Here is a 13,925-nt window from a genome sequence, read left to right on the forward strand (position 1 = left end):
TATCTTGGAATGCTGACTTGACTCCATAGTCTAGAACTTCATATAAAAATGCAGATGGAGGGGAGGGGAGGGAAAATAATTTCAAATAACTTCCTAACTTTTCCATCTTTCTGTGAATCTTTTCAATAGTTTCTAGAGAAATGTCATTAGATCAGAAGACAGAACTGCTCACAAAAATACCTCTGCCTGCAAAAGTGATATTCAGAATATGAAGAAGTTGTAGAACTTATGTTCAAATTATTTTGTGTATACCGTCTCGAAAGAGTGTCTATGAAACCCTCAGTCACAGAACTTGACAGTGTACTCTTCTGGTTTTACATAGTTAGACATATTCATCAAGTGAATGTATTATTGGTTTAAATGCAATTAAACTGCAATTTTAGAAGAAAAAGGAAGTGTTAACCATAAATAAGTATATAACGGCATGGACGGGGCAGACACTATCTCTTTAGAATGCTAGAATTTCTTTTTCAGAGTTTGAGTATCTTTAATTCAGCAACCGCCACTTTGTATCAGCTATGTGAAGAGATCTAGTTCTCTTGACTTCCAGTTTTTTGATATTGCATGACTGAACAATATATAAGAAAATGCAAGGCTGGAGTATGAACTGTTTTTCACATAACAGGAAGAGATAAGGGGAATATAGCAAGTATGAAATCTTGATTTTGGAAAGAAATTTTAAAACTGAAAACACAACTGAAAAATAACATTAGGTTCTTGAAGATCTATATGAAAATAAACCACAGCAAGGAAGACCAGCCCATGGCCCAGTACAAGTGAAGCTCTACTTGATATTATTACATAGATGCACGCAGTAGGTTTTATCGAAGTAGTAGAAGCCAAAAGAAGTCAGTCCACTGAAATCAGTGGGTTTCACCCAAGCCACTACATACATACAGTCTTTCTGATCCCTTTTGCTTTCATCCAGGCTGAGAATCCTCCCCACTTCACTGAACAGTACAGCCTCCCATTTTCCTGAGAATCTGTGTCTTTTCTTACCCCCCAAGATTATTTTTTTTTTTTAATTAAATGCACCTATGGATCTGACCTGCATTCTGAAAGAAAGCCTGCCTCAAACCAATAAAATTTATAGAGCTTCTGCACCCTTCCTGTAATGGGCAGGAGCAAAGCTCTCTGAGTATATTAGTGCTAATGGAAGGCAATGGATTGAGTAGAGGCTCAGGAACTCTGGGACCATTAGAGTAATTGAGAGCAGTGAAAACACACACAGAGCTGAAAAAAATAAGGCAAAATTATTTACTTTTGTTTATTTAAGCTGTGCATAGGGAATATGAAGCTTTTTCATTAAATTATTTACAGCCTAAATACAGCATAAGACACATTCATCATCAAAGCACATTTCCAAATTTTATTATTTAGTGTTCAGACCTCACAGCTAGTCAGAATATCTCCAGAACATTTTTAAAAACAAATTCTACCCTCATGGAACCTGCCATTGTTAAGTATTAACAACATAGTATTTACTATGTATTTAAGCATACAATTAAGTACACAGTATGTTTTGAAACAGTGCTTCAACATTTTTCTGGTGTACCTGTGACAACGTTGACAAGAGTTTCTGTCAGTTCAGAATACTAACTACAAAGAATTAAACATCACCAGACTACGTTGGCCAAATGTTTGAGAGCAAGAAATCTCCCATTGCTTCAATTTCCTTCAAATACTTAATATTTTCCTTTGGGGAAGTAACTTATGTTTTATCATAATGATTTCTATTTGCTTCTGGAGCATGAGTCACGCTCTTCAATTATTTTCAGTTGATTGTGTAATTATTAGTGAGAATGGGGTTTGGCTAGTCTTTATTCAGTTTGTTTTTTTAATAAAAAATTCTGCTTACCTTCAGGTGAAGTACCTGGCTTTTGAGAAAATGCAGAACTTATTTTACTCTTCTTGCTGCCGTCACTGTTGACAGACAAGGTGGACTGAATTTTTCTGTGCATTTTTTCTGAAACAGGAGCTGAAAGTTTTCTGTTGTCTGCAGATGCATGCTTGACCCCATTGTGAATTCCACTTCCATTACTCAGGCCCACATGGCCATTTTGTACTTTGCCACTTTCTTCCTCACCCCTTTCCAGTGCTGAAGTATTTGGCTGAGGCAAGCGTTGAGGTTGTGCTTAAAATGAAAGGGAAAGAAAGTGTTAATTAAAACTGTAAATTGATAACTGAACACTTCAGGCAAGACTGGGAATGTAACATTCTTTGTTCTTACTTACTGATCAGAGAACAGACTGAAAAGTTAACATCCCCCATCAAAACAAGAACGCAAAAAATACCTCTGGATTAAAAATGATTACAATTAAATTTAACCATTATTAAAGTACTGTTATGTAATATTTTTTTATTTTATTAAAAATATGCCTCATGTCTAGATGAGACCTAGAACCCCCATTCAGCACTGCACTGTTTCGTAGCTCTCTAAACTGGACAGAGAGAACAAGATAAGCAATGAGAAGAAGCCAGGAAGAATGGGAAGAAGTCAGGACTGGCAGAAAAAAAAGTATTAAAACTGAAATAAAGTTGGGTTAAAGAAAGCCAGATGAAGAATGGGAGAAAACACAAACAAAAAGGAGAAAATTGTATGGAAAAGAAGATAGAGACTGCAGAAAGAGAAGTGAAACTGCCAGTTAGCCAGCTTGCCAGTCTTCAGAAAATAATCGGAGTGACAAGGTAGGACCACCCTGAAAGGCAGCCACCAGAGACCAGTATATTAGCAATGAATAGGAGTATTCAGGTAACTAACACCAGTTTGAGCTTAAACTCATGGATTGCTGGGAAGAACAAAAGCAGTCAAAATCTTCAAGAAGCTAAAAAAAAAAAAAAGCTAAGTTCTGAAACTAATTAAACTATAAAGATAGTAACACAACAAGATTTCATAATCATAAAGCATCAGACCAATCACATCTCCTAATCAAAATACTGTTATCTTGCTTAGACATAAAGAGGTTTTCAAGAAGGCCTATCTTTGACTATTTATAAATTTAATGTCAAGGAAAAAACCCCCCTGCCCCTTCCCCTTCTTTAAGAGTTTCACTGAACTCTCAGAGAGATTAGACAGCACCAGTAGTAAAGGAAAACACTGTTCAGAACTGCAATTCATTCTATTTTTAAATGATTCACATACATTTTCTGATGATTTCACAGTACAGCTTTGTATGTATACTATATTAGGTATATGTAGTATATTATATGACATAGAATATATAAAAAAAATACGTGCAGATAATTATAGTTAGTTTCATTTAAAAGAAACAGCTACACTGTTCACTTCAGATACACATGATTAAACTTTTGGACAAATACTAAAATACTACCAATAGCCACAAAGATGATGAAGGGGCTGGAGCACCTCTCCTATGCCAGACTGAGGGCATTGGGGTTGTTCAGCCTAGAGAAGAGATGGCTCCGGGGAGACTTTAGAGCAGCCTTCCAGTACCTAAAGGGGGCCTACAGGAAAGCTGGGGAGGGAGTCAGGGGGTGTACTGATAGGATAAGGGGTAATGGTTTTAAACTGAAAGAGGGTAGGTTTAGATTAGATATAAGGAAGAAATTCTTTACTGTGAGGGTGGAGAGGCACTTGAACAGGTTACGGATGCCCTGGAGGTGTTCAAGACCAGGTTAGATGAGGCCCTGAGCAACCTGGTCTAGTGGGAGGTGTCCCTGCCCATGAGGGGGGTTAGAACTGGGTGATCTTTAAGGTCCCTTCCAACCCAAACCATTCTGTGATTCTATCAGGACACAGCATGGTATTTAAAGGACTCTCAGTTCTGAATTTGCCTAATAAAGCCTCAACACTTCCCTTTTATCAAGGACACTGATACCATTCTCAGATTGGTTCCTCCAACTGTCGTTTACTTGTCCAGATTAAACTTTAGATTAATCTTAAACTAAATCCAGGTTTAAATACTTAAAAAAAAAAAAAGAAAAAAAAAGAAAAAAAAAGTGTGTGTGTTTGGTTTTATTTTCCATTAGACATTTTTAGTCACAGCAACTAAGATTTCAAGAAGATACCCTACACTGCGCAAATCAGTCTAGGCCAAAGCAACACCAACTGTAAACCTACTTTACAAAAGTGAAACGTTTCTGTTGCAGGTAAGAAAGGAAGGACTAGAGGAACATTTACGCTATTAGCCTCCCCAAAGATGCGGCAGTGACAAAGATGATTCCCTTCCATTACCAATAGTAGATGCTCGTGAGCTTCCAGGCCAACAGAGTAGGAGTACAAAGGTATCCTGACTATCCTGACACTTGAACTAACTTGCCTAAAAATGTTTTCAATGGCAATACCAAAGCTGTTGTTCCTTTCAGTTTTGCAATAGTGCTTGAAAAATGTATGAGCAGAAGCATAAGCAGGGTACTTTCTTGCCTCTGGAATTCAATTCCAGCCCTTATTTGCTGTTTACATTTCCAGACTATCATGGGAGCCCCAAAACAAGTTTTTTAGAGTTTCCTCTTGCCTAAAACAGGAGCAGACTCATTACCAGCATAAGTTTCTAAAGTTTCTAAACTGACAGTTATGATCTTTTTCAAGACAGATAAATTGGTGGTAGCATTTTGCAATTGTTTGTGTATTTCTGGTGCTTTTAATAATGGCATAAAACCATCAGAGAGTGTCCAAAGGTGAACTATAAAGATGGTGAAGGGTTATGAGGGGAAGATGTACAAGGAGCAGCTGGAATCACTTGTTTTATTCAGCCCAGAGCAGAGGAGAATGAGGGGAGGCCTCATGGCGGCCTGCAGCTCCCTCACGAGGGGAGCGGAGGGGCAGGCGCTGAGCTCTGCTCTCTGGGGACAGCAACAGGACCCGAGGAAACAGCATGGAGCTGGGACAGGGGAGGGTCAGGCTGGGGGTTAGGGAAAGGTTCTGCACCCAGAGGGTGGTCGGGCACTGGGACAGGCTGCCCAGGGCAGTGGTCATGGCACTCAGCCTGCTGGAGCTCAAGAAGCATTTGGACAATGCTCTCGGACATGTCATCACCCATTGATTTTTGGGTGGCCCTTTTGGGGATCAGCGAGTTGGACTCAGTGATCCTTCCGGGTCCCTTCCAATTTAGGATATTCTATGATTCTATTCTATGCGAGATTATCCAAAATTCAATCTACAGAATTACAAGCTTTTTGAGCTTTTCTGTCAAATTGTGGGTGAATGGTAAGTCATGGGGAATCTAAACAACTTTTTTTTTTTTTGCTTTTATTAGTATTTTTACTATGGTAGTGGGGTTGTGAGTTTTTTGTTTATTTCGGGGGGTCTTTTTTTTTTTTTTTTTAAAATAATCCTATTCCCAAAGTACTCTTACTTCAATCTTTCAGCATTACCATACAACTTTTTAGCTGACTGGCTTTACAGTATTCACATGTGATACGCAGGTCAAATCAAAATGGAATAAAACCCCAAATGGATTAGTTATCTCAATTTAAATTTATTTTAACTTTATTGATAATTTTGCACTAGGGAGACTTGAATCTTATGGTTAAAACACACTTGAAACCAATTAGGAACCATATGACCGCATTCTAGCATAAAGAACAAAAGCAATTGACAGTTCCAAGATTAAGCTACAACCACTCAGTTTAAAACAGAAATATTTTTACCTTATTTTTTAAAGGTTGTGTATATCTTAAAAAAAAAAAAGAAGTGTAATATGGGGAACGACACAATGCTTCTTAAAACATAGTGATACCCAGGGACTCTCACTCTCTCTTTAATGATCCACCGCTCTCATTCAGCTGTCTTTCTTTTTTCAAATCTTTACATATGTGACAGCTCTCAAAAGTAGACCATAGACCATCTGGCATTTTCAGAGGTGTAACTTGTGCAAATTCAGCTCTACTGGGAACACAATGCTATCTTCTGCCTGCGTTATAAAAGATACAATAGAATGTAGAACTTATGAGTTGTTTTGAATTATTCATTTTTTGCCTGTATATTCAAGAAATTTTACAAACTCTGCATTTTGTACTACATAATCACATGCGTTAAAGGTACAAAGAAACTTTTTGACACCTCTTTTCTACAGAAAGATGGCATTTTGTTTGATATGTGAACATTCAGCGCCTGTTATATCATTCTAAACAGGCCGTGTGCTGCTACAAAAGATCCCATTTTGCACTCTATGTATGAGCAAAAATTTTATTCTTGATATTCAGTAACTAATGCAATACACATCAAAATTTCAAATATGAGTTGTATGAACATTCAGCATCTTCAAATCAGTATGGCATTGGTCACTTACTGTATGTCAAAGATTTTTAAAGAAATAAAAAATCATTCCTCACACAACACAGAAATATTGTCAGTTTAAACATCCAGAATGAATAGTTTCAAATGTCCTAAGAAATACTGTGCTTTTTAGGTTAATATGTTTTTAATCTTTAGCAAAACCAGTACATTTAAGTCAATATTTTATACAGTACTAACACTAGTGGATTTTCAATAAGAATGATAAATATTGGATTAAAGATTCAATAGATTGAATCTTTTTTGATAGAAAACTAGCAGATAATGTAGCTAGTAATAACTATACGTGAATCTGCTGCCTGTGGAAAAGCAATAAAAAGGCAATATATTGCTATAGCATATAATCTATTAGCATGTTTCACTGCTTCCTTGTCATTGGTTTCCTTGCAAAGTGGGCCTTAATACAATAACTTCTGCTGTTATTTAACTGGCTTTACATAATAATTTAATTGTAATGTTACTATCTGGTGAATAAATATTCAAGTACTAAACACTTGCTATGATTTTGATGGTTTCGGATGAAGTAACTATGCACATTCTCATTTGGACTGTAAAATCCATAGCACATATATATGCACACTGACAATACGCGGTTTACACCTCTAGAAAATAACAGCTATTCTTATGAGAAAAGTCCTGATGTATGCATTTAACAGAAAAATGTATGTAAACACAGGGAAATACTCAACAAAAAGAAGACAGTTTAAGCTATCATTAGGGATTTTAAATACAACACAAAAACAAACATCACAGAATATAGGCTCCTCAGAGTCAAAGTGAATCAAAAGAAAACATCAGGAGGGAGAGAAAAATTGAGACAGCTAATTAGTACCCTAATCACATCAAAAGCAATTCCAAGGCACCTGATACAGATGCCTATGGAGTTTGATAGGCTGGCCAACGTCACCGATGGGGGGGGGAATAAATAAATAAATAAAACCTTTCCACTTATAGCCTGGATCATCTGACTACATACCTGGAGAGGTAAGAGCACTGTTTTTCTTAGTTTATGACACATTAGTTCATGACATCAGATCAGGCCATAGAAACAATATTTTTGCAGGTGGACTAGGGTGGAATAAAAACGCAAAACTGGTGGGTGTAAAAAAATATAACCTTTGACATTTTCACATATTGAGAAAATACAGAATAGTATTTCAGTTCAGAATATGCTTGACAATTCTCTGACTCCCAAAAAAGTTGCAAAAACAATAAGTAGATGAACTTTTTTTTTTAGGAAATACAGAGGTCCTACTTTGGTCCGTTAATGTTGAAAGCCAAGATCTACATGCTAATTTGAGCTTGGGAAATTGTTTGATCTCAGCGGTAGCTGCTTCTACTCGCTCTGCATGGATCACGCTGAAGAGACCACATACAAGGAAGGTAAGAATCAGGCCTCTGTTTCTTATCAGTACTTATTCATAACACAAACCCAGGCTCGAGGGGGAAAATAAAGCAAATGACAGATAGTCATGGATTTTAGAGTAAAACTAGGAGCTACTTGTATTCTAGAGTAAAATTAAGGTGATTCCACATTGCTTCTGGAAAAGACATAAATTCCTAAGATATAAAAGGCAACAGTTCAAACTGACTAGCAAAAAATCTTACCTTTTCAAAAATATTACAAATTGTATGCATTTATATGCTCAATAAGCATAAAATTTCAGTGAAGCTGGAAGAACTCAAATATCTCAATCTCTCTTCCTCGCCACATTTTAACTAAAATCCTGACTAGTCTCTATGCAGATCTTCAAACTACATCAATAGTTTCCTCTGCCTAGCTATCCAGAATATTAACAATCAGATTACAAGACGTACCTCTGAGTCAACCTGTGAAGTGGCTTTTGTCAGCAATTATTTTTGAATATTTTCTAGGACATAAATAGCATATACTGCAGCTTCCATATCATAGAAAGCATACATTAACTAAATAACAAGGTACCATCAAGGTACAATCTATCTTTTAAAATCAATTTTTTACACTGAATTTTTTATACCATGCTGACTTTACAAGGAAAACAAAGTTCCAACTAACAGCATCAACTACCTTTTAAGAATTGCTTCTTGTAAGACATGGGGACATCTTCAAATGAATACAATAAATTATTATGAAACAGGATGTTCTTTGTAAAGAAAATACTGTAGTAAAATTGCTGAGTTTTACAAGACCCACGCTGAGAACACTTTGTTAAAATATGTCTGAGAACACATCCAGAGAGCACCAGGTATAACAGCAACGGGGCTGTAGGGGGACAAAGGGAAAAGACATTTTAGCTTGTCAGCTCTCAGTCCATGAAGGGCTGACAAGAATGGCAAATACGTGTGTGCATGTGTGTTTATGGGTTGAGAAGGCGACACAAGTGCACAAGAAGGTGCCAAGCGTACTCTTAAATCTGTGCAAAGACACCTGCAGTGCTTTCCTCTGGAAGCTCTGCGGGACCTTACACATTGTTTGAAGGGTTGCAGAAATTATTTAAAGATGTCTTTGACATACCCCAAAAGCAGCATTTAACACAGGGAAGCATGAAAAAGGCTGGTAGCCAGAGGTTTACAAAGTTGATAGGCATTCCCACTGAACATGTGGAGTGAATTTCTGTATTTACAAATCCTCTTCCCTGAAGTGTTTTTGGTTTTTCTTTTTTTTTTTTTTTAAATGAAGAAATGACTCTTTTTTTTTTTTAAAAATAACAGCAACAGCAATTTTTTTTATCATTGCTGGATTGAGTGAGGCCTTAACTTTTTTCAGTTACCTGTCTTTTAGCAATTATCTCAAAATACAAATATCTTTTTGTCTTCTAATTACCATTAGAAAATTCTCCTTCTTTATCATACACAAATTTTGCCATCATTAGCAGTAGTTTTGTGAGACTGAAAATATTGGCATCTATGATAAACTTTGCAAATGATATGTAAACTTTGCAAATGATATGTAAATTCTTTCTAGAACACAACATAGAAATAAAAATGATTCACATAATGTGGTGGTTGATAAGCTACATCTACATACAGTGGAATACAGTTCTTAACACAGAATACGGTTTTTCACTTCTTGAGAACAAACAACTGTAGAAATACTTACAGTAGCAACTGTCATTGCACAGATGTGTAATGCCAGATTAATTTATGATCAACATTCCAGAATTCCACGTGCATGTTGTTGGTCATTTACACATTAATCAATGACTTCTGAAGGTGATTTTTTTGTATTTAAGGTGAAATGCTTAGTTATTTCTTCCTATGTTTTCCACATAGCATACTTATTAAGAGAAATTGTGATCTACTTTTTTTTTTTGTAGCTCTTGTTGTTAAATTTTGCTTTATAATGCACAGTGATTTGTAGATATTGGACATGAAAATAAAATAATGCAAAAATTAAGAATCAGAGAATTAGGCTTGTTAATTTCTGAAGTGGTGAAAGTGATCTATTCCTAGACCATTAATAATCGGTCATTTAATAGATGTGGGGACAGTCCCCAGAACTGTAAAAGATACAAAGGGGTACAAAAACAACACAATCCCATCTCACTGAGGAACAGCATGGCTTGCTTCTGAAGCTCTAACTTTAAAAGGAAGGGTAATTAACCAGTACACGCAAAAAAGTAATCCAAGCTGTTGGCATGACAATTACAGCACTTATGCAATTAGTACATATTACAACATATGGTTATACCACTGCATAAAGACACACTGGAGTCCCATGAAACTAATACATTAAATCAATCATTTGGAAGATTTTCGATGCCTCTCACCATTGTGTTACTTGTTCCCAAATCAAATAAACTTCAAAGAGAAGCTACAAATAACAGGATATCTCTTGCTGGGTATTGCCTCATAAGCGACACAACAGGATATACCGGCTAGGAGAGATAACCTCAGTGTTATTAACAGCCACAACCTGTGCAAGTGCACAAACAGGTCCTCTTGGCTCCACCATCTTCTGCTCCCTTCCTCAAAAGCCCAACAATCATGGGCTAGTCACTGTTGCACTGTAGCAAAAACCATGAAATGGTGAGGCAAATAGCAGTCCTGGCTTCTCAGCCTAGCCCATTCACCACTCACCTTTGAGTGAGAAAACAGCCAAAGGTCAGATTTATTCACTACTGATCCTATATACAGGGTTATAGGTTGATGAGATTTCAGTATTCTTTAAAACTCAAACAAATACAGACAGAAACTGGACTTTTTTTGTTTGTTTTGTTTTTTTTTGTTTTTAAAAAGGGCATAAAGGCAAATGCTTGAAATTTATTCCCTTAACATTCACTGTTCCCTTGATTTCAAGTCCTCCACATTTCTGAATTTCTGCAGACAGAATTTCTGAAGATTCCAAAGTGCTCCGCTTCAGATATCAGTCTGCCCCCCTGCTCTTATCGCTTTGTCTTTCATCATCCCTATAATTCTAAGCATTGCACAATGCTGCTATTAACAAAACCAACAACATGCAGAAAGAAAGAAATAGGAGTAAAAACAGCAGGACAGCAACAAAGAATGGAGTGTAAAAAGGTAGTGGGGAGAAAAATAAAAGAAAAAGAAAATTGGTACAAAAATAGAAATACATAAATTGATACCTGAGTTTCTGAACCTTTGCTGCATTCATTTTCTCTCTGCTATTCTTTCTAGCAATCTAGAGTTGATGCTAGGTTTGGCATCAGCTATCAAGTACCAGAAAACCAAAGGAAGAAAAGGGTAAAGCACAGCTGCAAGGAAAATGGAATAGGAGAAGCAAATGGGTACTAACCACAAGGAACAGGCTAAGACTTGGGTTTTTACATTATTAAAACAATAGTAGGGCAAAAACATCAAAAGAAAAAAGAGTAGATAGCAACCACCCACGAGACGACAGCACTGGAGGGGAAGGAGATAGAGAAGGGAAAAATATACAGTGAGCTGAGACACTTCAGTTTGCGAGGGCAGAAAAGGAATAGGAAAGGAAAAAAAATCATAAGTAAAATCTACTTCAGCTGAAGCATTTGCTACAAATTTTACAAGTAAGGAAATAATTAAATGATAATCCACTCATTGTTAAGCAATTAAATTAAATGAAGATAAACATGTTGTATTTGCACAGTAATCTAGAGTTGAAGCAACAGCTTCCCTTCTGCTCAAGGTCAGAAAGGCTTGAGGAGCCCGGGCCAAAAGTCAGCCACATTCAGCAACAGTGGAATGATGGAAAATGGAAATTCTGTGTCAGAAAGCAGGGCTTAGACGTGAGGTCCACAACAATGCCTAGGTTGTCATTACTGCAGATTCCTACAGAGCGGGTGATTAATACAATGACTGTAAGTGGGACAAAAAAGGAGAAACATAGCAGAGAGTGCAGTAGATATCCACCTACCCAAATAAGTAAATAAATAAATAAGAGAGTAGATGGAGAAGCAATAGGTATCTACACAGACATTAAAGACACTGAGAGGGGTCTCCTGCTACTGACGTCCTCCGGCTGTGGGCATTCCCTCTCAGTGAGCAGAGCCTAGGAGATGGGCACAGGACCCCTTCACCCATCCCACCTGGCTGCTGTGCCCATGGGTGGGATTGGCAGGGCCATGGAGCAGAGGCAGCCCTCCATCTCTGCAGCCCTCCTGTGCCCCACAGGCAACCTGACTTTCTTTTACACCGACACAGCTAAAACAGCAGTTTCATATGCTGACAGGAAAGGCTATGTAAAAATTTATAATCTGAGAGATTTGTGTGATCAGTTCAAAGCTGAACGTGCTTAACGTGTAATCATTGCCACCAATACTTAGCACAAAGGAAAATGTGGTTTTTATTATGATTATTATTATTATTATTATTTACTCCTTATTAATTATATTCTACCAAAACATTCTAGGAAGTCCTCTTTCTGACTCAGCTGGACAATACCCACTCATCCTGGCCAAGCTTTTATATATGATATCTATTATATGAATTCAAGAAAAAAAAAAAAACCAGCTACATGCATTTTCGCCTTCTGCTCATGCTCACATCCCTTACTGAAGTGCAAGAGTCAGACTGCTGACTGTGTCTGGTGAAGACTGAACTTCCTGTAAAAATGGTGTGCTTAGTTTCCTGAAAGGAAGCAAAGCATAAGCTGCTCAAACAATGCACAAGAAAATTCTGATATCTGAGCCACACAGTTACAAATCCGTGCTGCTAGAAAAATACAGTGTCATATCAGTGACCAACAGAAACAAGCACAAAAAATATAAGAAACAATCGCATTAGGGCAAAGGAGAAAGTAACAGATCATTTGAAGGAATAGGTAAATTGTCTTAATGGGATGAAATTACCCATACAACTTTTTTCTTTCACATTCTAAACTTCTGATTCTCCTCTCCTTTCAGGAAAACAGATATAAATCTTCATGAAATTATTATGCTCAAACCATTTCAATATAGTAGAGGCCAGTAGCAGTTGCAAGTCCTTCTACTGCAAAATTGATTGGATAGCAGTAGAATATTGCCTTTTATCTCTAACATACAGAAAGGGAGTTTTCTTATTTCAACATGTTCAAAACCGTTCAGCATATATGTGGAATAATTTTCATTCTCTTTTAAAAACATTAATAATACTTCTTCTTTCAACTTATAAAACTACATAATTTGACCCACTGAAGTTTATTTAGTTTATGTACTGTTTACCTACTCCTATAGCATTTAAATTTGAATGTTTCTTGCAACAAGGATCTTTTAAAAAAAAAAAAACATTTGTTTTGTCTCTTATTTAGAAGACATATTTTCCTATATTTTTGGGGGAAAAAAAATCTTCAGTATACTAATCACAATTATTATTTTTTAAATGGAGTACAGATACAGCAGTGAAAGCTGTGCTATGTCAATGTTACTATACTGAAAAATAATTGCTTTTACATTTAAAAAACTCTTGGTTATAAGGTTTTGCAAATAAACCGAAGGGTTTCATAGGAAAGAAACAGCATGTTAAGTAAAAGCATAACAATTTACATCTGTGTTCATATTTTTTGTCCTTTCACAATTCAAGAGCTTTAGTAAGTCACAGCTGAAGCAGGAACCCTCCTCTCTTGTCCCCAAAGATCAGAAGTACGGAGGCAACCCTCATCTCGCAGCAGACAGCAACTACATCACATGCAAACAACCTTCCTTTGCTGCTTATAAAAGCCTTCAGCCCCACAAAAGCATTCATGTCATCATCAGCAACAGCAGCTCAAGCAGGCTAGCAATCAGCAAACCAAACTGCAGCCTCTGTTCCTTTGTGCCGTGCAGCTGTTTCGTACTGAGGAAACATCTCAGCCTCCCTTCTTGCATTTCTTGGCCCCTAGCAGGAAAGCTCTTAGGAAACCATTCAAGTAACTGCCAAAAGGACACAACTGCGGAGTTTTTGACACATCCTTACCCACTCTACTTAAGTTTGGTGCCATCTGCCATTTTATTTGCACTGCTGCCACAGCTCTGCCACTTGGAATTAATTCCAGCACCCTTTTCTTTATTGTGCCTTCAGCATAACTAGTTACATTTTATTGTGCCTATTCTTAGGTTGAGGGAATTAACAACACACGATAGGAACATCTCCCTACCACCTTACACTTAATTAGTGTCCTGTTATTTAGACAGAATTCCTGGTTTTATTTTCAGTGCAGTACTGCTAACCTAAATTACACAAAAGCTAGTAATCATTTCATTTTAAATATGTCCTTGCTATTGGCATTCTTAACTTT

The 13,925-nt window shown here is 36.9% G+C and overlaps 1 protein-coding gene across 3 annotated transcripts in view; it reads right to left on the bottom strand.

The window, feature by feature from the left end:
- Nucleotides 1-13,925, bottom strand: part of MDFIC (MyoD family inhibitor domain containing) — a 49,449-nt gene that overhangs the window by 11,630 nt on the left and 23,894 nt on the right. For all 3 annotated transcript variants that reach the window (XM_083838830.1, XM_083838831.1, XM_083838829.1), the window contains exon 4: nt 1,859-2,134. In XM_083838830.1, coding sequence (XP_083694956.1) covers nt 1,859-2,134 — 276 coding nt within the window. The remainder of the gene's footprint in view (nt 1-1,858; nt 2,135-13,925) is intronic.

This window comes from Anser anser, assembly GCF_964211835.1.
Source record: "Anser anser genome assembly, chromosome: 1".
Classification (NCBI taxonomy): Eukaryota; Metazoa; Chordata; class Aves; order Anseriformes; family Anatidae; genus Anser; species Anser anser.